This window comes from Lithobates pipiens, unplaced genomic scaffold (assembly GCF_037356315.1).
Source record: "Lithobates pipiens isolate NorthernLeopardFrog02 unplaced genomic scaffold, aLitPip1_a1.2 Scaffold_13, whole genome shotgun sequence".
NCBI classification, from domain to species: domain Eukaryota; kingdom Metazoa; phylum Chordata; class Amphibia; order Anura; family Ranidae; genus Lithobates; species Lithobates pipiens.
Window position 1 is genome coordinate 437,138,102 of NW_027507718.1, and position 24,812 is coordinate 437,162,913.

Consider the following 24,812-nt stretch of genomic DNA (forward strand, 5'->3'; position numbering starts at 1 on the left):
GCCCTGTTGATTTCGATGGAGCCTCCATACGGATCTTCCCCGATGTATCCAGGCAAACCCGTGTTATGCGGGGCATGATGAGGCCGTTGCTGGATCTGATACGGGACGCCGACGCCACATACCGCTGGGGTCACCCTTTCCATTTGATCGTCCGGAAGCAAGGTGCGGAATTTCATCTCTACTCTCCTGACCAACTGCCTGCTTTGTTTGGCTTCATCGACAAGGCGGCCATCACCGTACCGAACTGGTTTGACTATCTACTCACTCAGGAGTCCCCTGGCCCACCCTTACCCAGGCAGCAGCGGGCCCGACGGTCTCGTTCCCGTGCACCGCATCGCGAGGTCACCAGGCCACATCCGACCACCTCTGAGGCTTGATCGTGATGCCCCTCTTTTGGACTGGTAAGATTGTGCCCTCTCCCTCCCTTAGGACCTGCCTGCAACGCCTTGGTCATGTCTAGAGATCCCGCCAACTTAGACTGTTCTGACTGTCCTTTTCGCCATGCCTCGGGCCGAGGTGAACTCCCCGTCCCACTGAGTACTTTGCCGGGGGTACTATTGTGTTTTTCTCCGTTTATGTGTTATGCCTTTTGTTTTACCTAGACTGGTGCTGGTTCTCATGTTTGGGCTACCCGTCCTCTCTTTGCCTACACCTCTCACTGATAGGAGATTGGCGATTTGCCCTGTGGGCGGGGATCGGACGGGTCCCTCGTTAGGGGTGCTGCCCCTGGTTTTGTGCCCCCTGCTCTGAGGTATATGTATGTTTATGTGGTGGGGAGGGCTCCTATCTGGTTCTCGGGTTTATCCGCTGGGCCCTGCTCCCTTCCCCCCCCCCTGCGGGGCTTGAGGCGTTGGCCTCCCTGCGGTGGGGGGTGGTGGGGCCGGTCGGGCGGATGGGCCCTTGGTGGGTTAGCTGAATGTGCTCTAGCTGTGGGTTTAGTTCTATCACTGCATTCATGACCCTATGGTTATCTCTTATATAGTAACTGTTGGTTCTCTTGCGGGGATCGTGTTCTGGCCCTGGCGCTTGATGGGTGGGGCGGGGGGGCTCTGGGCTTGTCTTCCTGACAGACATGGGTATTATGGGAGGGGCCTGGTCTGCTCGCACATAGTACGGGCGTCAGATATCTATCACCATGGCTCCTCTATTTTGTATTTTATGTTCTGTAAAGTTGGGTATAATGTTGGCTCCAATGTCTTTTTCTTTTTCTCTTTCACATGGTTCTCGTTGCTCTCATCCTGTGCATCTCCTGACACATTGTCTCATTTGTTTATATTTCCCTGTTCTACCGTTGTCCTGCTTTCAGCTACATCTGTTCCATTGTCCACCCCCAATTAGGGCGGCTCCCCGTCTGGGTACTGCTAGTGCTTAGCGGGGGTCTATTAAGCTATTGCATTTGGAAGTCAGTTCTTCCCACCCTCCCTCTTCCCTCTTACTGCTCCCCCCCTGCCTTTCCCCCCCTTCCCCCTCTACCTCCAACCCTTCCCCCCCCACAGGTGGTGGTGCCTCCCGGTGAGGTTTCTGGCGAGGAATTGCTATTCTCGCTGCTCGACGCATCACGGTCGCTGCCTCCTCAGACGACATTATGGGTCTCCTGAAGGTCACCTCCCTCAATGCGCGTGGCCTTAACGTCCCGGAAAAGCGCTCGCAACTCCTGGCTACCCTGCGCAAGAGCAGGACCCATGTTGCTTTTCTGCAGGAAACGCACTTTCATGGTGAGCGTTTCCCTAAATTGACGAACGGGGCCTTCCCGACGGCATACCACAGTGTCTCACCTATCTCCAAGTCCAAGGGGGTCAGCATCCTCCTGGCCATGTCATTACCATGGGTTTTTGAGGCGCAGCGGGTGGACCCCCAGGGTCGTTTCCTCCTCCTTAGGGGGAGGGTGTTCGATGTGCAGGTCACCTTCGCCAATGTTTATTTCCCTAATGTCGACCATCCGCAATTTTTGCGGACATTGCTGCCTCAACTGCTAGAGTTCTCGGAGGGTATGCTCATTTTTGGGGGTGATCTTAATTTTGCTATGGATCCTCTGTTGGATGCCTCCCGTGGAGCCTCCCATCTCTCATACGCTCGTCTCAAGCGGATGAGAGCGGACCTTCACACCCTACGCTTGGTGGACCCTTGGCGTTTACTACATCCCCAGGTCCGAGACTATTCCTATTTCTCCCAAGTTCATCATTCTTACACCAGATTGGACTACCTGCTGCTGTCCCATAAAGATCTGTCTAAGGTGGTTTCGACTGCCATTGATGTCATATCCTTCTCGGACCATGCGCCGATCCATCTGACGCTTCAGCTGGGCCCTGTGACTCAGTCCCCCCCATCGTGGAGACTGAATGAGGCCCTGCTGCAATCGGAAGATACCCGTGCAGAGGTTTTGGCCTCGTTGCAGGAATACTTTGCTATAAACGTGGCCTCGGTTGCCAACCCTCTGACGGTGTGGGAAGCCCACAAGACGGTGATCAGGGGCACCTTGATTCGGATAGGGGCCCGACTGAAGCGGGAGAGGACGCGTCGTGCGGATGAACTACTTGCTCAGATCCGCTCCCTAGAATGCGCCCACAAAGCCAGTCTTGCACGGTCTACTCATCAGGCACTTCTTAAAGCGTTATTTGTGGGTTTTTCTTTGCACCCTGAACAATTTTCCTGGCAGTTGTGGCTGAGATTTTGGTTGGTCTACCTGACCGTGGTTTGGTTTCAACAGAACCCCTCATTTTCCACTTCTTGTTTTATACAATTTATCTACCTTTACCTGCAGATCCTTTGACAATTCTTTTGCTTTCCCCATGACTCAGAATCCAGAAACATCAGTGCAGCACTGGATGAAAGATGCAAGGGTCTGTCAGGAGTCCAGAAACTCATTGACCTTTTATACACACACTAATTACAAACAAACAGATCACAGTTGAGGATGGTTACCTTTAATAGCCATTCAAACCCCTTTGTGTCAACTTCTGTGCATGTTATCAGGCCAAAATCACCAGGGTATGTAAACTTTCGATCAGGATCATTTGGGTAGCTTCTGTTGCCATTATGATTTAAAAAGAGTAAATACAGTTGATTGATAAATGGCTTCAGCCAAACACTAACCATGAGTGAAATAAATGTTTGTGTTATCATTTATATTCTATGAAAATGGCCAAGAAATCATAAATTCTGCCGGGTTATGTAAACCTGTGAGCACAACTGTATATGTAAAGCTTACTCTTATGTATTATATGTACAACATGAAAAAATACACATGGTGCTTAGTCCAGTTTTTAAGGTAACAGGTAATGATACACTATATTGTCAAAAGTATTGAGACTTCTGCCTTTACATGCACATAAACTTTAATGGCATCCAAGTCTTAGTCCGTAGGGTTCAATATTGAGTTAGCCTACCCTTTGCAGCTATAAGTCCTTGTTCACACGGTCGGACATTCCGACAACCAAATCCATCGGATTTTGTCCAAAACTGGTGTTGCATACACATGGTCGGACAAAGTTGTCAGAAAATCTGATGGTTCAGAACGTGATGACGTTATTTCATTACGACGGGACTACGTTCAGGCTAGTAGCCAATAGCTTTGGTCTAGGAATTTGATCTGAGCATGCGTGGCACTTTGTCTGATCGAAATTCTCTACAAACGATCGGATCATGTTGTTGGAAAATTTTACAGCCCAGCTCTAAAACTTTGTCGGTCGGATATTCCGATGGAAACAGTCCGATGGAGCCCACACATGGTTGGATTATCCGACAACACGGTCCGATCAGACATTTTCTGTCGGAATTTTCTGTGTGAACAAGTGCTTACAGCTTCGGCTCTTCTGGGAAGGCTGTCCACAAGGTTTAGGAATGTGTCTATGGGAATGTTTGACCATTCTTCCAAAAGCGCATTTGTGAGGTCCAGCACTGATGTTGGATGAGAAGGCCTGACTCCTAGTCTCTGCTCTAATTCATCCCAAAGGTTTTCTATCAGGTTGACGGCAGGACTCTGTACAGGCCAATAAAGTTCCTCTACCCCAAAGTCACTCATCCATGTCTTTATTGACCGATTTGCACAATGGTGCGCATTCTTGTTGGAACTGGAAGGGGCCATCCCCAAAACTGTTCCCACAAAGTTGGGAGCATGAAATTGTCTGCTATGTCTTGGTATGCTGACGCCTTAAGAGTTCCCTTCACTGGAACTAAGGGGCCAAGCCCAACCCCAACCCCTGAAAAACAACCCCACAACATAATCCCCCCTCCACCAAATGATTTGGACCAGTGCACAAAGCAAGGTCCATAAAGACGTGGATGAGCGAGTTTGGGGCAGAGGAACTTGACTGGCCTTCAGATTCCTAACCTCAACCCCAATAGCACACCTTTGGGATGAATTATTGCAGAGACTGCGAGCCAGGCTTCTCCTCCAACATCAGTGCCTGGCCTCACAAATGCACTTCTGGCAAAATGGTCAAACATAGGTATGTAGTTACATAGTCTGGCTGGAAAAAAGACACAAGTTCAACCAATAAAAGGGGGAAGGGGGACTAATGGACATCTTAACCTTGTGGTCAGCCTTCCCGGAAGAGTTGAAGCTGTTATAGCTGCAAAGGATGGGCCAACCCAATATTGAACCCTACGGACTAAGACTGGGAGGCCATTAAAGTTCATGTGCGTGTAAAAGCAGACGTAACAATATATTTAACAATATAGCCCACAGATAGCTATGAAAATGATTCTGTAATAGGGTACTATCAGCTTTGTAGTAAACTGTAGAAAAAAAACTTCATGTTGAATAATGATCAGACCTGTACCTCTACATAGCCAGATTATCACAAGTCTTGCTTAGATCAGTAGCAGCCAATTTAACAATCTCATGTATATCCATGTACATGGCTGCCCACGTTGTTCCTTTGATAGAAGCTGAAGACCTAATTGTTTCTTGTTAAAAAACCATGTCTTATTAATCTGTGTTCACGAATGTCCTTTGATAACATCAGCTTTGTTTGCTAATAGGGTCACATGGTGTCAGGATGTGATGTATGCTGTGTAGATCTCTGGTTTTCTTCTGTTAATTGACCGGAGGAGATAACAGTGTTTTCTTGTTTCCTTGGATAGGCATCTCTGTGAGCGTGTCAACATTTAATCTGGTTGCCATATCTTTGGAAAGGTACAGTGCAATTTGCAAGCCATTACAGTCACGAGTGTGGCAAACAAAGTCACATGCTTTGAAAGTAATTGCCGTTACCTGGTTCCTCTCCTTCACGATCATGTTACCATACCCAATTTTCAGTACATTGGTGCCATTTAAAAAGCCTGAGAATATGACGGGCAACAACTGTAGGCTGAAGATGCCCAGTGACCTGGCACAACAGTCATGGTAAGTGTGGATCATTAGTATACCCTACTAATTTTATATATCATAATATCCACCAAATTCTACAGTAAAAAGTTTATTGGCACTGTTCAGTTATGGTTTTCCCAGTTTATTTTGCAGTAGAGATACATTACTCCACAATAATCATTAAAGCGGTTGTAAACCCACTGATGTGTTTTTTTTTTTGCTCACCTGCAAAGGAAAAGGCATAATGAGCTAGTATGCACCACATACTAGCTCATTATGAAATACTTACCTTAGAAAGAGGCCCCGACATCTGGCCCAATCCACACCGAGGGAGCTGACATGTTCCCTCTGCATTTCTTCCGGGTATCGCAGCTCCGGCGCTGTGAGTGGCCAGAGCGATATCGTCACTCCCGCGCATGCGCACGGGAGATTTATTCCCAGCAGGGTCCGGCGTCTGCCGAGCTTTCAGCCGAGAATCCCCTGTGCGCATGCGCCGCTGCACTAAGCGGTGCATTGCGAGGGGAATATCTTTTTTTTACCTACAGGTAAGCCTTATTATAGGCTTTCCTGTAGGTAAAAGTCCCAAAAATGACTATACAACCACTTTAAGAAGGCACTATCAACTTGTCAATTCAGGGTACAGTGACATGTCTCTGTAATGGCGCGTACACACGATTGGACTATCCGCCGGACAATTAGACCGTGTGTGGGCTCCGGCGGACTTTTTCTTCTCAAAAGTCCGGCGGACTTTGAAAAAAGACTTGACTCAAAATTGTCCGGCAGGCTTTCCGGCGGACAAACCGCTCGTCTGTGTGCTAGTCTGCTGGACTTTCCGAATAAACGGACTTGCCCACACACGGAATAAAGTCCGTCCATTTTGAACGTGACTTCAGGTACGACGGAACTAGTGAAAGAAGTCAATGTCGCCAAGTCAATTGGCGAGATGGACACCTTGCGAGCCCCGTCGCCTGGTATGGCTTTTAAGGGGAGGCCCCTACACCGAAAAAACGGCATGGGGGTCCCCCAAAGTCCATACCAGACCCTTATCCGAGCACGCAGCCCAGCTGGTCAGGAAAGGGGGTGGGGACGAGCGAGCGCCCCCCCCCCCCCGAGCCGTACCAGGCCGCGTGCCCTCAACATGGGGGGGTGAGTGCTTTGGGGAAGGGGGGCCCTACAAAGCACCTTGTCCCCATGTTGATGAGGATAAGGGCCTCTTCCCGACAACCCTGGCCCTTGGTTGTCGGGGTCTGCGGGCGGGGGGCTTATCGGAATTCGGGAGCCCCCTTTAATAAGGGGGTCACCAGATCCCGGCCCCCTACCCTATGTGATTGAGTATGGGGTACATCGTACCCCTACCCATTCACCTGGGGGGGAAAGTGGTAATAAAAAAAACACAGGTTTTTAAAGTAGTTTATTAGTCAGCTCTGGAGGTCTTCTTCCGACTTCAGGGGTCTTCTCGCCGGGCTCCTCCGCTATCTTCTGCTCTTTTGCCACTCTTTTGCTAGCGGAGGAGCCGTGCTTTCTCGTTCGTCATCATCACCATATGGCGGTCTTCTTCCGACTTCATTGGCCGTTGTGCGGGGACTTATATAGGCACATGTCACATGGTGACCCCGCCCATTATGATGTCACAGTCCCAGCATCCCCTGGGACTGATCAGCACAGGGCCAATCAGCACTGTCCAGACAGAGGGTCACGACCCATGCAGCCTCATAGGATAATTAGAGGAGAATGAAAACTGCTCCAACAAGCTTTAACCAGTGCTTAGCCGGTCACTGATAGAAGTCATAAGACTGCTATATACTGCTGATGAGAAAAGGTGTTTAGAAGTTTGTTTACTAAAATAAAGGCATTCCATGTTCAGTGTACAGTGGGAGACCAGATATAGTGAATGCAGGGTCCTGGGTTTTTTAGAAATTTCATTTATATTAGTTATCTTATTGTGGTAAATTAAACTTTTTTTTCTTTTTTTATCAGCAATTATTATTGAATGAGTTTAACCTCCACTATATTTACATTGCAGTGCTGCTGTGTGTCCTTCATGGCTGATCAAGCCAAGCGAGTGGTCTGTCTGCAGTGACATTTTATGCCATATCAGGGGGCTGTCAATTTCTTGCTTGTTTGAGCTCACTGCCTGAGAGTGGGAGTGTGCCGGCACTGTATGTAATTGTGCCCATGATGATTAATGTACAAATAAGAACTCATCAGCCTCCCTAAGCATGCTTTATATTTGTCAAATAAATCCTTCAGTTCATCCTCTAATTTAGGCTAAAAATGATATATTTCCTTTTCCTAATGCTTCTTTTGACCAATCCTAATACCACTCATGCACATAAAAATTTCATCTGGCCAGAATGTCTGTTTCTGACACATTTTAGAACTGAGTTTACCATATCATTGTATGGACATTAGGAAACAGTGGCATTATGATCACTTTCATTGGCCAGTGTGGTCTTTTTACAACTGCATCTGCAGTCTACGTAGTATGTAAGCAGATATTTTTTGGCTGCTGTGTGTACCACATATATGGATCGTTAAATAGCAAATGCACCACAGTGATAATTTGTCCATAAATGAAAAATGTTAGATGATCAATGTTAATGTGGTTAAAGAGCTCTATATATAACAGAGTCCATCCTCTGAGCTGCTTTGTGCTGTCCAAGTAGAGTGCAGAATTGCCCATGTACATTGTGTAAAAGGAAACTGCTGAAGTACCCAAGCAGAGTGCAGACGTTCTGAGAGTTTCTTGAAGTTTTTGATGCAATACAGGCCCATTCCTCTAAATGCACTGCACTGGGACATGTATAAAGGGTGTTTCCCCAATACAGGAGAGCTATCACCATAATCCACAGGAGACTGCTGTAACGAAAAATCTTCGAAAGCCATAAACAGTTTGAATTTTTCTTGATTCCTTCCGAATAAACCAAAATTCAAGGTGTGGCTGACCCTTCTGACTCGACAATAGACGATTGAGAAATCAAAGGAGCCAGGTGGAGAATTGATGGGCAAACAGTGACTAGTTACATATTTAGTCAGGTTGAAAAAAGACAAAAGTCCATCTAGTTCAACCACAAAAAATAAATAAATAATAATAATATCATACAATCCCATATACCCAATTCTATACTCACAGTTGATCCAGAGGAAGGTAAAAAAAATCCCAGCAGAGCATGATCCAATTTGCTAAAGCAGGGAAAAAAAATCCTTCCTGATTCCCCGAGAGGCAATCGGATTTTCCCCGGATCAACTTTACCTATAAATGTTAGTACCCAGTTATATTATATACACTTAGGAAATAATCCAGGCCCTTCTTAAAGCAATCCACTGAGCAGGCCAGAACCAACTCTGCAGGGAGTCTATTCCACATTTTCACAGCTCTTACTGTGAAGAAACCTTTCCGTATTTAGAGATGAAATCTCTTTTCCTCTAGACGTAAAGAGTGCCCCCTTGTCCTCTTTGTTGACTGTAAAGTGAATAACTTGACACCAAGTTCACTATATGGACCCCTTATATATTTGTACATGTTGATCTTATCCCCCCTTAATCTCCTCTTATCAAGAGTGAATAAATTCAGTTCCTCTAATCTTTCCTCATAGCTGAGTTCCTCCATGCCTCTTATCAGTTTGGTTGCCCTTCTCTGCACTTTCTCCAGTTCCCCCGATATCCTTTTTGAGAACTGGTGCCCAAAACTGAACTGCATATTCCAGATGAGGTCTTACTAATGATTTGAACAGGGGCAAAATGATATCTCTCTCTCTGGAGTCCATACCTCTCCTAATACAAGAAAGGACTTTGCTCGCTTTGGAAACCGCAGCTTGGCATTGCATGCTATTATTGAGCTTATGATCTACCAAAACCCCCAGATCCTTCTCCACTATGGATTCCCCCAGTTGTACTCCCCCTAAAATGTATGATGTATGCATATTCTTATCCCCCAAGTGCATAAAATTACATTTATCAACATTAAACCTCATCTGCCACATAGTCGCCCAATTAGACAGAGCATTGAGGTCAGCTTGTAAATTGGAGACATCCTGTAAGGATTTTATTCCACTGCATAGCTTGGTATCATCTGCAAAGATGGAAATGTTACTTTTGATCCCAGACCCAATATCATTTATAAAGATATTAAAAAGTAAGGTTCCCAACACTGAACCTTGGGGTACACCACTGATAACCTTAGACCATTCAGAGTAAGAATCATTAACCACTACTCTCTGAATTCTGTCTTTTAGCCAGTTTTCTATCCATTTACAAACTGATATTTCCAAGCCTGTAGTCTTTCCCTTACACCTTAGCCGTGTGTGCAGAACTGTATCGAACGCTTTTGCAAAATCCAAGTATACCTTGTCCACCGCCAACCCTCTGTCCAAGGTTTTACTTGTCACCTCATAAAAAGAAATCAGGTTTGTCTGACAACTTCTGTCTTTCATGAATCCATGCTGTCTGTTGCTAAAAATATTTTTTTCCTGCAAGAACTCGTCGATGTGGTCTTTTATTAATCTCTCCAGTATGTTCCCAACTATAGAAGTTAAGCTAACAGGCCTATAATTAATTGGTAAAGACTTTGTTCCTTTTTTAAATATAGGCACCGCATTGGCCCTGCGCCAATCCAGTGGTACTATTCTTGTCATTAATGAGTCCCTAAAAATTAGATACAATGGCTTTGAAATTACAGAGCTCAATTCTTTTAGGATCCGTGGGTGGATGCCATCAGGTCCAGGTGCTTTATCCACCTTTATTCTGTCCAAATATTTCTGGACCATATCCCCTTTGAGCCATATTGGATTTGGGGCTGTGTCACTACCGCCCCCATTATGAACATGAGCTCCCCCATGCTCCTTTGTATACACAGAGCTGAAGAAAGTATTTAATATGTTAGCCTTCTCTTTGTCCCGAGTCACCCACTCCAGATTATTTTGTAAAGGGCCTACATGCTCAGACTTGACCTTTTTACTATTAATATATTTAAAGAATTTTTTGGGGTTTGTCCTACTATCTTTTGCAATCTGTCTTTCATTTAGAATTTTTACATCCTTGATTTCCTTTTTACATATTCTGTTATATTCTTTGTAACATTTAAATGACACTAGTGTTCCTTCATTTTTATATTTTTTAAAAGCTCTTTTCTTATAGTTTATAGCTTTTTTAACTTTGGCCGTGAGCCACATAGGTTTTATTTTTAGCCTTTTAAACGTATTGCCCATGGGAATATACTTTGCAGTGGCATCACAAACAGTCTTTTTGAAGAATTCCCATTTCTGTTCTGTGCCCATTGATGCCAATATTCTATCCCAGTCTAGGTCCTAGAGAGCAGCCCTCATCCTTGTAAAATTTGCTCTCTTGAAATGAATTATTTTTTATCTTTCCCGTATGTGATTTTTGCTTACAGCTAACATCAAATGAAATCATGTTATGGTCACTGCTACCCAGGTGTTCCTTTATTTCAGGGATATGCAATTGGCAGACCTCCAGCTGCTGCAGAACTACAAATCCCATGAGGCATAGCAAGACTCTGACAGCCACAAGCATGACACCCAAAGGCAGAGGCATAATGGGACTTGTAGTTTTGCAACAGCTGGAGGTCCGCTAATTGCAGATCCCTGCTTTATCTGAACATTAGTTATAAGCTCTGCATGGTTTGAGATTACCAGGTCCAACAGAGCATCATTCCTAGTTGGGGCCTCAATAAACTTGACCATAAAATTGTCCTGCAATAGGTTTATACATTTTTGCCCTTTAACTGTCCCAGCAGTGCCATTACTCCAGTTAATTTCTGGGTAGTTAAAATCCCCCATTATTATCACTGTCCCAGCCCTTGCAGCCCTTTCTATCTGTGCAAGGAGCTGAGTCTCCACCTCCTCATTAACATTGGGTGGTCTATAACAAACTCCAATGATTAACTTTGAACTACGCACATCTGTATGCAGTTCCACTCATAATGCTTCAGACTCATCACACTCTCCGTCCCCGGGTCCTCTTTCTCACTCGCTTTGAGATCACTTCTCACATACAGACAGACCCCATCCACCTTTCCTTTTTACTCTGCCTTTCCGAAAGAGTGCATAGCCAGGAATATTGATAGCCCAGTCATGTGAAGAATGAAGCCATGTTACAGCAATACCGCTTACATCATAGCTCTCCTGATGCACCAGAGCTTCCAACTCACCTATTTTGCTTGGCAGACTTCTGGCATTGGTGAACAAACATTTTAATGCATTAATATATTTTGACCGGTCACATACTATCCTCTTGGGTGTTCCGAGATTACAACTAGGACTTGCTACTATACTTAGCTTGGGTTTATGTGCTTTGGTTACATACCAATAATGCCCCTAATATTACCTTCTGGAATATGCTCCACGCTGACTATCTCTATCTCTGGACCCTCCCCCCCATCGCCTAGTTTAAAAACCCCTCTAACTTTTTGGCCATCCTTAATCCCAGCTGATCTGCACCCTCCTCATTTAGGTGCAGTCCATTCCTTCTATAGTACCGGTTATCGGCTGAGAAGTCATCCCAGTCCTCCAGGAACCCAAACCCCTCCTTACTACACCAGCTCTTGAGCCACTTGTTTACTTCCCTAATATCCCTCTTCCTTTCTGGTGTGGCTCGATGTACCGGTAGTATTCCTGAGAATACTACCTTATAGGTCCTTTTCCTCAATTTAGCTCCCAAGTCCCTAAAATTATTGTTTAGGACACTTCATCTGCCTCTGACTTTGTCATTGGTGCCAACATGCCCCATGACACCTGGGTCTTCCCCAGCCCCTCCCAGTAATCTGTCCACCAGATCCGTGATGTACCGAACAGGAGTGCCCGGTAGACAACATACAGTTCAGCGCTTGAGGTCTTTGTTACAGATTGCCCTCTCTGTTCTCCTAAGAATTGAGTCCCCTACCACCAGAATCTGTCTTTCCTTTCACTTCGCTCCCTCCCCCCCACTCTCACTGGAGGAGTTCTTCCCCTGGCAGCTAGGAGAATCCCTCAGCTCCAGCAGTGCTGGTCCCTGACTGGGATCACCAAAGTCACTCAATGGAGCGTACTTATTGGGATGCTCCAGCCCTGGATCGGCCTCCCTGGCACTTGCCCCTCTACCCTTCCTGACTGTCACCCATCTACTCTTTGCTAGTGCCTGCACCTCTTTGTCTCCACCCACCTCTGTGCTGGCCCCTGCCGGCACCTGCCATGTATGTTCCTGGCTCTCATTTAGGGTGGAGGGTCCTCTCAGTGCTGACAGTTGCTTCTCCAGATTCAGAACCTGGGCTTCCAGGGACACAATGTGCTTACATTTTGCACAGCAGTATTCGCCCTCGATCAGATGATCAAGGAACGCATACATGCCGCAAGATGTACAGTCACCTCTCCACACCCGCCAGTCATTGTACCTATTCATTTAATGAGGATTAGAGATTATACCCAGTCCAAATTACCTAACAACTAGCTTCCTGACACTAATACTCAACAAGACAGTACACAGGTACTCACAGACCAGCGTGCACCCACAATACACAAGTACTAACGATCTACACACACTACTCAGACAACACTCAGGTACTCACACTACACAGGTACTATGGTCCCTGTTATAACCTCCTGTTTTAAACTTTGTTTTTTAACTCACCGCGTTGACCAGTTCCACTTAGACAGAGTTCCAGCAGACTAGAGATGAGCAGGCTCACAATGACTTCTACACAAAGTTATATAGACCTCAAGCACCTGTACCCAATTAACCACTCCCCTTAATTAGTAGGCTGAAGGAAGTAAAGAAAAAAAAACTATTTAAAAAGTGTCAGAAAAGGGTATTAAAAAGCTACAAGGAAAAGCCCCAAAAAGAACCTAAAAATGCAACCCAGCAGTCACCAGCAGTCAAAAAGCAATACTTGTTCACACTCCAATCAAGGCTCCAATGTTTAGCTTACAACCAGCAGTTTGGCAATTTCACATGTGCTCTACACAAAGTTATATAGACCTCAAGCACCTGTGCCCAATGAACCACTCCACTTAATTAGTAGGCTGAAGGAAGTAAAGAAAAAAAAATTAAAAAGTGTCAGAAAAGGTTATTAAAAAGCTACAAGGAAAAGCCCCAAAAAGAACCTAAACTACATCCTATGAAATGCAGTAACTGTCCAGCAAGACCAGATTAACATAGGGGGCTATTGGAGCTGCAGCTCCAGGCCCCTTACCTTTAAGATAGGCCCATTTGCAAAAAAAAAGCAGTCAAGTTTTGGGTGGAGTAGAGACCCCAAATTGAAGGGTAGGCGGCTGAAAACCTACGCCTCCTAGGACCTATGGTTCTGGAGATACGGGGCTCCTTGTGCAGCCTGTCAGAAGCTAAACACAGTGCCTCTCACTTCTTGTCAGAGGCACTGAGCTCAATGGACAGCTTGGAGTATTGGACCAATGGTAAAGCACCATTGGTCATAGCTATCCAATAAAAATGCTGTAATGGAGGCTTTCCTCTCACTGCAGTGTCAAAGAAGGGGCATGTGTCTAAAAGACACATGCTCCCTTTCAGCCCAGCCCTCTTAATTACAAGGAAAAAACATAGGTTTATGGGTATAAGGTTTACCCATAATCCCATGTTTTTTCACACAGTTAAGAGGGAGAATGAGAATCTACAGTGCCTTGCGAAAGTATTCGGCCTCCTTGAAATTTTCAACCTTTTGCCACATTTCAGGCTTCAAACATAAAGATATAAAATTTTTATTTTTTGTGAAGAATCACCAACAAGTGGGACACAATTGTGAAGTGGAACGAAATCTATTGGATTTTTGAAACTTTTTTAACTAATAAAAAAATGAAAAGTGGGGCGTGCAAAATTATTCGGCCCCCTTGCGTTAATACTTTGTAGAGCCACCTTTTGCTGCGATTACAGCTGCAAGTCGCTTGGGGTATGTCTCTATCAGTTTTCACATCGAGAGACTGAAATTCTTGCCCATTCTTCCTTGCAAAACAGCTCGAGCTTAGTGAGGTTGGATGGAGAGCGTTTGTGAACAGCAGTTTCAGCTCTTTCCGCAGATTCTCGATTGGATTCAGGCCTGGACTTTGACTTGGCCATTCTAACACCTGGATATGTTTATTTGTGAACCATTCCTTTGTAGATTTTGCTGTATGTTTGGGATCATTGTCTTGTTGGAAGATAAATCTCTGTCCCAGTTTCAGGTCTTTTGCAGACTCCAACAGGTTTTCATCCAGAATGGTCCTGTATTTGGCTGCATCCATCTTCCCCTCAGTTTTAACCATCTTCCCTGTCCCTGCTGAAGAAAAGCAGGCCCAAACCATGATGCTGCCACCACCATGTTTGACAGTGGGGATGGTGTGTTGAGGGTGATGAGCTGTGTTGCTTTTACGCCAAACATATCGTTTTGCATTGTGGGCAGAAAGTTTGATTTTGGTTTCATCTGACCAGAGCACCTTCTTCTACATGTTTGGTGTGTCTCCCAGGTGGCTTGTGGCAAACTTTAGACGAGACTTTTTATGGATATCTTTGAGAAATGGCATTCTTCTTGCCACTCTTCCATAAAGGCCAGATTTGTGCAGTGTACGACTGATTGTTGTCCTATGGACAGACTCTCCCACCTCAGCTGTAGTTCTCTGCAGTTCATCCAGAGTGATCATGGGCCTCTTGGCTGCATCTCTGATCAGTCTTCTCCTTGTCTGAGCTGAAAGTTTAGAGGGACGGCCAGGTCTTGGTAGATTTGCAGTGGTCTGATACTACTTCCATTTCAAAATGATCGCTTGCACAGTGCTCCTTGGGATGTTTAAAGCTTGGGAAATCTTTTTGTATCCAAATCCGGCTTTAAACTTCTCCACAACAGTATTACGGACCTGCCTGGTGTGTTCCTTGGTCTTCATGATGCTCTCTGCGCTTTCAACAGAACCCTGAGACTATCACAGAGCAGGTGCATTTATACAGAGACTTGATTACATACAGGTGGATTCTATTTATCACCATCAGTCATTTAGGACAACATTGGATCATTCAGAGATCCTCGCTGAACTTCTGGAGTGAGTTTGCTGCACTGAAAGTAAAGGGGCCGAATAATTTTGCACGCACCACTTTTCTGTTTTTTATTTGCTAAAAAATATATTTTTTTTGTTTAACCAGTTGCCGACCGCCGCACGCCGATGTACGTCGGTACAATGGCACGGGCAGGCATAAGGACATACATGTACGTCCCTTGCCTCCCGCGGGTCGGGGGCCTGATCGGGCCCCCGCCCGGTGCCTGCGGCGGTCGGTATTCGTACGGGAGCGATCCCGGACGAGGGGACGGCCATTCATTCATGGCCACCCCCTCGCGATCGCTCCCGACGAATAGAAATCCCCGGTGACATCACTTCCTCTCCTGTAATGTAAACACAGGAGAGGAAGTGATGTATTCTCTCCTCCGTGTCGGTATTTTTCGTTCCGACACGGAGGAGAGCGGATCAGTAAGTTGCACCAACACTCTACACACACAGTAGAACATGCCAGGCACACTCACACCCCCCCTTTACCCCCCGATCACCCCCCCAATTACCCCTGCCCCCCAGTCACAGTGACACCAATGTCATTTTTTTTTTTTTTTTTTTTTTTTTTGCATTGGTGTCATTTGTGACTGTAATAACTGTTAGGGCAGTTAGAGTTAGCCCCCTTTAGTTCTAATGTACCCCCCTAACCCCCCCAATAAAGGTTTAACCCCGTGATCACCCCCCGTCGCCAGTGTCACTAAGGCTGGGTTCACATTGCAGCGGTTTATGAGAACGAATGTGATTCGCACCGCACTGCAGTGCAAATCACATCCGATCTCTGTGCGATTCGAGTTCAGCCATTCGCCGCCGCACCCGCCGCAAATTCGCACGGGACCCTTTTTTTGGCCCGCAGCAAAATCGGATCGCATGGGTGTTCACACCATGCGATCCGAGTTTGCAGATCGCACTGCGATATGCGAACTGATCTGGGGGTGTCAGTAACATTTCACTGACACTCCCAGCAGTTCGCATAGGGCAGTGTGAACTGCCGCCGGGAGGCATGCGATGCGGGAACCCGCCGCGCATTCGTGGCGTTCCCGCATCGCTCCAGTGTGAACCCAGCCTAATAAGCGATCGTTTTTCTGATCGCTGTATTAGTGTCACAGGTGACGCTAGTTAGGCAGGTAGGTATTTAGGTTCGCTGCAGCTTTTTATAGCGCCAGGGACCCCCATATACTACCGCATAAAGCCCCCTAATTGCCCCCTAGTTAACCCTTTCACCAGTGATCACCATATAACTGTTACAGGTGACGCTGGTTGGTTAGTTATTTTTTTATAGTTTCAGGGCACCCGCCATTTATTACCTAGTCTCACTAGTGTACCCCTAAATTTAGGGGTGTCTACTTTCCAAAATGGGGTCATTTGGGGGGGGTTTGTGCCATCTTGGCATTTTATGGCCTTCAAAACTGTAACGCCCTTAGAAAGCCTGAAGGCGGTGCTTGGTTTTCGGGGCCCCGTACGCGGCTAGGCTCCCAAAAAGTCCCACATATGTGGTATCCCCATACTCAGGAGAAGCAGCAGAATTTATTTTGGGGTGTCATTTCACATATGCCCATGGCATGCGTGAGCAATATATCATTTAGTGACAACTTTGTGAAAAAAAAAAAAAAAGTTTGTAATTTTCCCGCAACTTGTGGCAAAATATAAAATATTCCATGGACTCAACATGCCTCTCAGCAAATAGCTTGGGGTGTCTACTTTCTAAAATGGGGTCATTTGTGGGGGTTTTGTGCCATCTTGGCATTTTATGGCCTTCAAAACTGTAATAGGTAGTGAGAAGTGAACTCAAAAATTTACGCCCTTAGAAAGCCTGAAGGCGGTGCTTGGTTTTCGGGGCCCCGTACGCGGCTAGGCTCCCAAAAAGTCCCACATATGTGGTATCCTCGTACTCAGGAGAAGCAGCAGAATTTATTTTGGGGTGTCATTTCACATATGCCCATGGCATGCATGAGCAATATATCATTTAGTGACAACTTTGTTAAAAAAAAAAAAAAAAAAAAAAAGTTTGTAATTTTCCCGCAACTTGTGGCAAAATATAAAATATTCCATGGACTCAACATGCCTCTCAGCAAATAGCTTGGGGTGTCTACTTTCTAAAATGGGGTCATTTGTGGGGGTTTTGTGCCATCTTGGCATTTTATGGCCTTCAAAACTGTAATAGGTAGTGAGAAGTGAAATCAAAAATTTACGCCCTTAGAAAGCCTGAAGGCGGTGCTTGGTTTTCGGGGCCCCGTACGCGGCTAGGCTCCCAAAAAGTCCCACATATGTGGTATCCTCGTACTCAGGAGAAGCAGCAGAATTTATTTTGGGGTGTCATTTCACATACGCCCATAGCATGTGTGAGCAATATATCATTTAGTGACAACTTTGTGTAAAAAAAAAAAAAAATTTTTTTTTTTGTCATTATTCAATCGCTTGAGGCAAAAAAATAAAATATTCAATGGGCTCAACATGCCTCTTATCAATTTCCTTAGGGGGTCTACTTTCCAAAATGGGGTCATTTGGGGGGGTTTTGTACTGCCCTGCCATTTTAGCACCTCAAGAAATGAGATAGGCAGTCGTAAACTAAAAGCTGCGTAAATTCCAGAAAACGTACCTTAGTTTGTAGATGTGACAACTTTTGCGCAAACCAATAAATATACAATTATTGACTTTTTTTTTACCAAAGACATGTGGCTGAATACATTTTGGCCTAAATGTATGACTAAAATTGAGTTTATTGGATTTTTCTAATAACAAAAAGTAGAAAATATCATTTTTTTTCAAAATTTGCGGTCTTTTTACGTTTATATCGCAAAAAATAAAAATCGCAGAGGCAATCAAATACCATCAAAAGAAAGCTCTATTTGTGGGAAGAAAAGGACGCAAATTTTGTTTGGGTACAACATTGCATGACCGCGCAATTACCAGTTAAAGCAGCGCAGTGCCAAAGTGTAAAAAGACCTCTGGTCATTTACCAGCAAAATGGTCCGGTCTGAAAGTGGTTAAAATATCCAATAGATTTCGTTCCACTTCACAATTGTGTCCCACTTGTTGGTGATTCTTCACAAAAAATTAAAATTTTATATTTTTATGTTTGAAGCCTGAAATGTGGCAAAAGGTTGAAAAGTTCAAGGGGGCCGAATACTTTCGCAAGGCACTGTATTTACTGTGAAATTACTGGTTTGACGTTATAGTTTTAAACTTCAGTAATTAGTCTCTTAAGCCACCTGCTTGAGTACAGTTTTCAAAAATATAGTAAATTACCTTAAAAACAATATATAATAATTTGTATATTACTTACTTGGTAATTAATAACCCCTTGCCACCCAGGCCAATTCTGACACTTCTCTCCTACATGTAAAAATCTTTTTTTTTGCTAGAAAATTACTCAGGTCCTTCAAACATTTTGTATATATTGGTTGACTTTACAGCTGCGACTTTTTTTTTTATTGTAATTTCTTTTGCTGCAGCATCTTTAACTCAGCCTGCAGAGTCTGACAGGCAGCATGATCTGTCAAACACGCCTATTGATTTCAATGGGGCCACTCTGAAACTGCAAGCCAAACTCGCTCGCAGTAGCAGCATAGTCCAACAATGTAAATTGACTTGTGTACAGCCCGCTAGCCCATACATAGATCAACTATGGCTGGTCTCTGCTTAATTGGCTTAATTTCAATCCATGTATGGCCTGCTTAACCACTACCCAGTCCCTAAACATCCTTCCACAAACCTTTCCATTTTTCCTTCCCAGATTCCTTTATCCTCCTCACCTGTAGATATTGGCTGTTGTCATACCTTCCACACTCCTCTCCTGTACATACTGCGCTCTGTCATACCCTCCACACTTCTGTCCTGTACATACTGCCCACTGTCATACCCTCCACACTCCTCTCCTGTACATACTGCACACTGTCATACACTTCTCTCCTGTACATAGTTCCTGCTGTCATACCCCACACAATCCTCTCCTGTACATACTTCTCACTGTCATACACTTCTCTCCTGTACATAGTGCCCACTGTCATATCCTCTGCACTCTTTTCCTGTACATACTGCCCACTGTCTTACCTTCCACACTCCCCTCCTGTACGTAGTGCTCAGTATCATACCCTCCACACTGCTCTGCTGCACATACTGCCCACTTTCATAAACGCCTCTATTGTACATACTGCCCACTATCATACCCTCCACACTCCTCCCCTGTACATACTGCCCACTGTCATACCCTCCACACTCCTCTCATGTACATACTGCCCACTGTCATCCCCTCCACACTCCTCCTCCGCTGTACTGCCCACTGTCTTACCCTGCACACTTATCTCCTGTACATAGTGCCCATTGCCATACCATCCACACTCCTCTCCTGTACATACCGCCCTCTGTCATACCCTCCACGCACCTCTCCTGTATCTAGTGCCCACTGTTATGCCCTCCACATTCTTCTCCCTCACCTGCACATACTTCCTACTTTTATACCATCCATACTCCCCCCCCCCCCCCCCCCCCATGCCTTTTACCCACAAAATCAGTTCTTTAAAATTATATTGAATATCCTCAATGTTACCAGCTCTAGAATGGACACGCTTTTGTTAGTTCAACGAAAGGAAATCTTCTCAGTCCTCATATTTCTTCTGCCCATTATTAGTACTCATTTAATTTTGTGATTACTATTGTAATGTATAGAGGAACATAGGGGATGTCAGCTACTCTAAATATACCACTGGTAAAAAAAAGTGTTCCTAAAAATATTTTTAAAATGTTGGCAGCTATGCACTTGGGCACTGCCCAAGGGCCACCGGGTCAGTAGGGGGCCCCATGAGAGGCTCCTTGGATCCTGTGATATTAAAGTGGTAGTAAACTTTGCTAACATTGCTACTTTTTAGAGGCCCTGAGGTAGGTTATGCTATAATGTGCAAGTATGCACAGCATATAAGTAATGTGCTGTAATCAATCCGGCGGGTCCTAGGTGTTTCCATCTTCACCCTGTCTTCCTTGCAGGTTCTGTGCCTTCGGTCACTTGCCTTGGCCGGGCTGTGTTGATGTCACTCCCACGCATGCTCATGCACATCCTCTCTCTCTCTCTCTCTCTCTCTCTCTCTCTCTCTCTCTCTCTCGCATCCTCCCTCCCTTATCCCTCTCTTATTTTTATAAAAAGCCCAACCAAAATCCTCAGCACCAGGCTCATGATGTTCTTAATCCAGCCCTGCTGTCCAGGTATTTAGACAACCTCAGGAGCGGTGGCTCTCTGAATACAATAACCAGCAGGGGAGACCAAACATGGAAACTGGGCTGTACAGTGTACTAATGATGTCCCCAAATAGCTGTCTAGCACTCTAGTAAAACAGGGGTGTTACCCATATTAAACACAATTTTTTTTTTTTAAAGAACAGTGTAAAAATAAAAAATAAAAGGTAAAATAAGTAAGAAAAAAAATTGTTTTTAAACGCACCCCGTCCCAACGAGCTCACGTGCAAAAGCAAATTCACACGTGAGTAGCGCCCGCATATGAAAACGGTGTTCAGACCACACATGTGAGATATCGCCACGATCGGTAGAGTGAGAGCAATAATTCTAGCCCTAGATCTCCTCTGTAACTCAAAACATGCAACTTGTAGATTTTTATAAACGTCCCCTGTGGAGATTTTTAAGGGTTAAAGTTTGTCGCCATTCCACAAGCAGGCACAATTTTGAAGCGTGATATGTTGGGTATCAATTTTCTCGCGTAATATTATCTTTCACAATATAAAAAAAAATTGGGCTAACTTTACTGTTGTCTTATTTTTTAATTCAAAAAGTGTATTTTTTTTTTAAAAGTGCGTTTGTAAGACCGCTGCGCAAATATGGTGTGACAGAAAGTATTGCAATGACTGCCATTTTTTTCTCTAGGGAAGTAATTTTCTAGCAAAAAAAACGTTTTTAACTTGTAAACAACAAATCTGAGAAAGAGGCTCAGTCCTTAAGTAGAGAAATATGCCTTTCTGTATGCTGTTGGTATTCCTGAGTCACTGTACAAGTAACTGAATATTATCTTTGATTTCTAGGTATATCTTCCTTTTGTTAATTCTGTTCCTTCTTCCTGGGATTGTAATGACTGTAGCATATGCATTTATATCCTTGGAGCTCTACAGAGGAATCAAGTTTGAGGTGAATCAAAAGAAAGGTATGTACTGCTATATTCCAAGAAGCATTAAAGTTCATCTATAACCTTAACTGACGATCTTACTGGAAATGTCTTTATTTAGAAAAAAATGCCTTTTGTATAGTTTGTAATAATATGTTCATAAGGGCAGCCTTTTATTTTTTATATAAGTAGTTTTGCTATCTGATGACACTTATCTCATTAGTAAAGCTTGCCTGATTGCAATGTAGATTGTAATGCAAAAAACACAATATTATACCAATTTTTTGGTTAAAAAAAATTGTGCACACTCCTGGAATTGCAAACACCTATAGTACCCAAAATGTTCCTTAAACAATGCTTTTAAAGCCTTTACAGGTCATCACTTTAAAGTTAACCATGAACTATGGCCCTGCAATTATAGCTCTTGCTCAGAAATTTGCGACAATACCTCACATGTGTGACACAGTTGATGTGTATATTCGCATGCTTGCCCTACACTGTGCTTTTTAGATGGGGTGGGTAAGCGAGTGATGAGGGTGCTTTAAAAAAAATATATTTATTTTCTACAATTATTTATTTTATTTTTACACTTCTTTGCTATTACAACAGGGCTACCCCCTATGTAGTACATGGGCAAGTGACAGGTCCTTTTTATAAAGACATTGTTAGGAGGTCTATTAGACCCCCAATTGCCTTCCCAGCTCTCCAATGCAACTATTCAAACACAGATCGTGTTTGAATAGTTGCATTCAGGGCTACACTAACTGAGGAATGCAGCTGTGGGTCCACCCAGAAGTGACATAATAAACAATGCTTTCGGGTTCATTAATCTCAGGAGGGATCCTCCTGCTTTCACCTGGGAAGCAGTTTCTGATGTTCCTAGGCTCCCCAGTGGAATGGGAGCGCCCTGGAACCACCATGGGTGCCTCTGGCAGCTGGGAGCCACTGATTACAAGGGAGCAATCACACACATGCACAGGAACCAGTTTACAGTGAACCTTCTGGGTGTCAGCCACATCAGTATCCAGGTAGTGATCACTGTAAAAGGTTTCTGTCAATATGGACATTTTACAATGTGTTGTGTTCAGAGGTTTCTCAGGCTGGAGTTGTATTTTACCAAAATCTTCCAGCAGTTCCCAGCATTTTTGCAGTCTACTTGGACCCCAATCTAATTGGGCTTTATTAACCACTTCTGTAGCAAGGTACTTTTATAAATGGCATAGTAGACAAATTGTTAGATTAAGCACAGAGCTGCTGCTGCAGCTGTGAGCTTGACACCAGCTTTAAGAGACAGCGAAAGGCTTCCTGATAAAAGTGATCGGGTGGCTTTAGTGCCACCCGATCACTTTTACAGGGCTCTTAAAGGAGTGGCATGCTGGGAAAGCAGGCTTAGGGTGTCCGACACCAACAGACTCAACAAACTGATTCGCAAGACCAGTGATGTTGGATTGAAAGTGGAGTCTTTGATTTCCTGTAGCACTCTGTGGTGCATTGTGGGTGTAACAATCTGTCACTGATGGTACTCTTCAGACTGACCAGTGTATTGTGGAGTGGGAGGGAGGAGTTGTCCAAGATTAAATGTAACTTGAACAACATTCTCCTCTCCAACACTGTAAAAGACTCCAATTTCAATCCAACATCATTTGCCTTGCAAATTAGTTTGTTGAGTCTGTTGGTGTCGGACACCCTAAGCCTGCTTCCCCAGCATGCTACTGCATACAGGAGAGCACTGACCACCACAGATTCATAAAGCATCATCCGACAGATGTTAAACAAACTCAGTCTCCTCAAAAAGTAGAGACGGCTCTGGCCCTTCCTATAGAGCCCCTCAGTGTTCTTGCTCCAGTCCAGCTTATTATATATGTGTACCCCCAGATACTTGTAACTCTCTAGTACCGCCACATCAACCCCTTGGCTAGAGATTGGGGTCACTGGTGGCTTCTTATTTCTGAAAACCACAACCAGTTTCTTTGTTAAATTTTGAAATAGATGATTAACCTCACACCATGTGGCAAAGTTCTGCACCACAGTCCTATACTCAGTCTCTTCCCCATCCCTGATACATCCCACTACCGCAGAGTCATCAGAAAACTTCCGAAGATGACAAGACTCTGTCTGGTAGCTGAAATCAGTGGTGTAGACAGTAAAAAGAAAGGGAGAGAACTGTCCCCTGTGGAACCCCAATATTGCTAATCACCTTATCGGACACACAGTCTTGCAAATGCACATACTGTAGTCTTCCTGTCAGGTAGTCTACAAACCATGTCACAAGGGAAAGATCAACCTGTATTGCTGCTAGCTTCTCACCCAAAAGGTCCGGGCCTGATAGTATCAAAAGTGCTGGAGAAGTCAAAAACCATGACCTTAACAGTGATTGCTGACTTATCCAGGTGTGCATACATGCAATTTAACATGAAAATGATAGCATCCTCAACCCCCAGTCTTGGCTGGTATGCAAACTGCAAAGGGTCTAAGCATTTGCTAACCATGGGTTGTAACTGATGTAAAACAAGTCGCTCCAAGGTCTTCATGAACCCCATCATGCCCTAGGTGATGGCAGGGGCGTGGCCCCGCCCCATGCCAATATAAGTTATTGCACATGGCGGACCCAGCATTACACCGGGAGATCATGTCGAGTCAACATCGGAAGAAGCAGTGGGAGAAGACCCATCAAAAGAGCAGAAGATAACGGAGAGAGAGGAGAAGACCCAGCAAAAGAGCAGGAGACCTAGCAAAAGAGCAGAAGATAGCAGAGAGCAAGGATAAGAACTGGAGAGGGGAGAACACATCGCCATAAGAGGGAGAAAAGCCGGAGCTGCTTTAATAAAATTCTTGAAAAAGCTGTGTAGTGTATTTATTTTTGACACTTTTTTATTTAGGTGAACGGGTAGGGGTATGATGTACCCCATACTCATGCGCCTATGGTGGGGGGCCATGATCTGGTGGGGGCCCTAGTTAAAGGGGGCTTCCAGATCACAATAAGTCCCCGCCCGCAGAGACCGACTACCACCAGGCAAGGGTTGTCAGGAAGAGACCCTTGTCCTCGTCAACATGGGGACAAGGTGCTTTGGGGTGTGGGGGTGCAAGGGCCCCCTCTGCCCCAAAGTACCAACCCCGCCATGTTGAGGGCATGTGGCCTGGTATGGTCCATTAGGTGGGGGGCACTTGCTTGTCCCTCCTATTCCTGACCTGCCGGGTTGCGTGTTCAGATAAAGGTCTGGTATGGATCTTGGGGGGAACCTCACACAAAATTTTGTTGGTGTTCCCCTTCAAGATTCTCAGCACACAAGTCGCACTGCAAGTCGGATCATCTTGATCCGACTTCTGGTGAGACTTCTATTCAAATCAGTGGGCTCCCATAGGGAACCATTGATTTTGAATAGAG

General features: G+C 44.8%; 1 protein-coding gene across 1 annotated transcript in view; it reads left to right on the top strand.

The window, feature by feature from the left end:
• The window catches only part of CCKAR (cholecystokinin A receptor), an 87,860-nt gene that overhangs the window by 54,082 nt on the left and 8,966 nt on the right, over positions 1-24,812 (top strand). The window contains exons 3-4 of the mRNA XM_077477678.1: positions 5,086-5,347; positions 21,348-21,466. Coding sequence (XP_077333804.1) covers positions 5,086-5,347; positions 21,348-21,466 — 381 coding nt within the window. The remainder of the gene's footprint in view (positions 1-5,085; positions 5,348-21,347; positions 21,467-24,812) is intronic.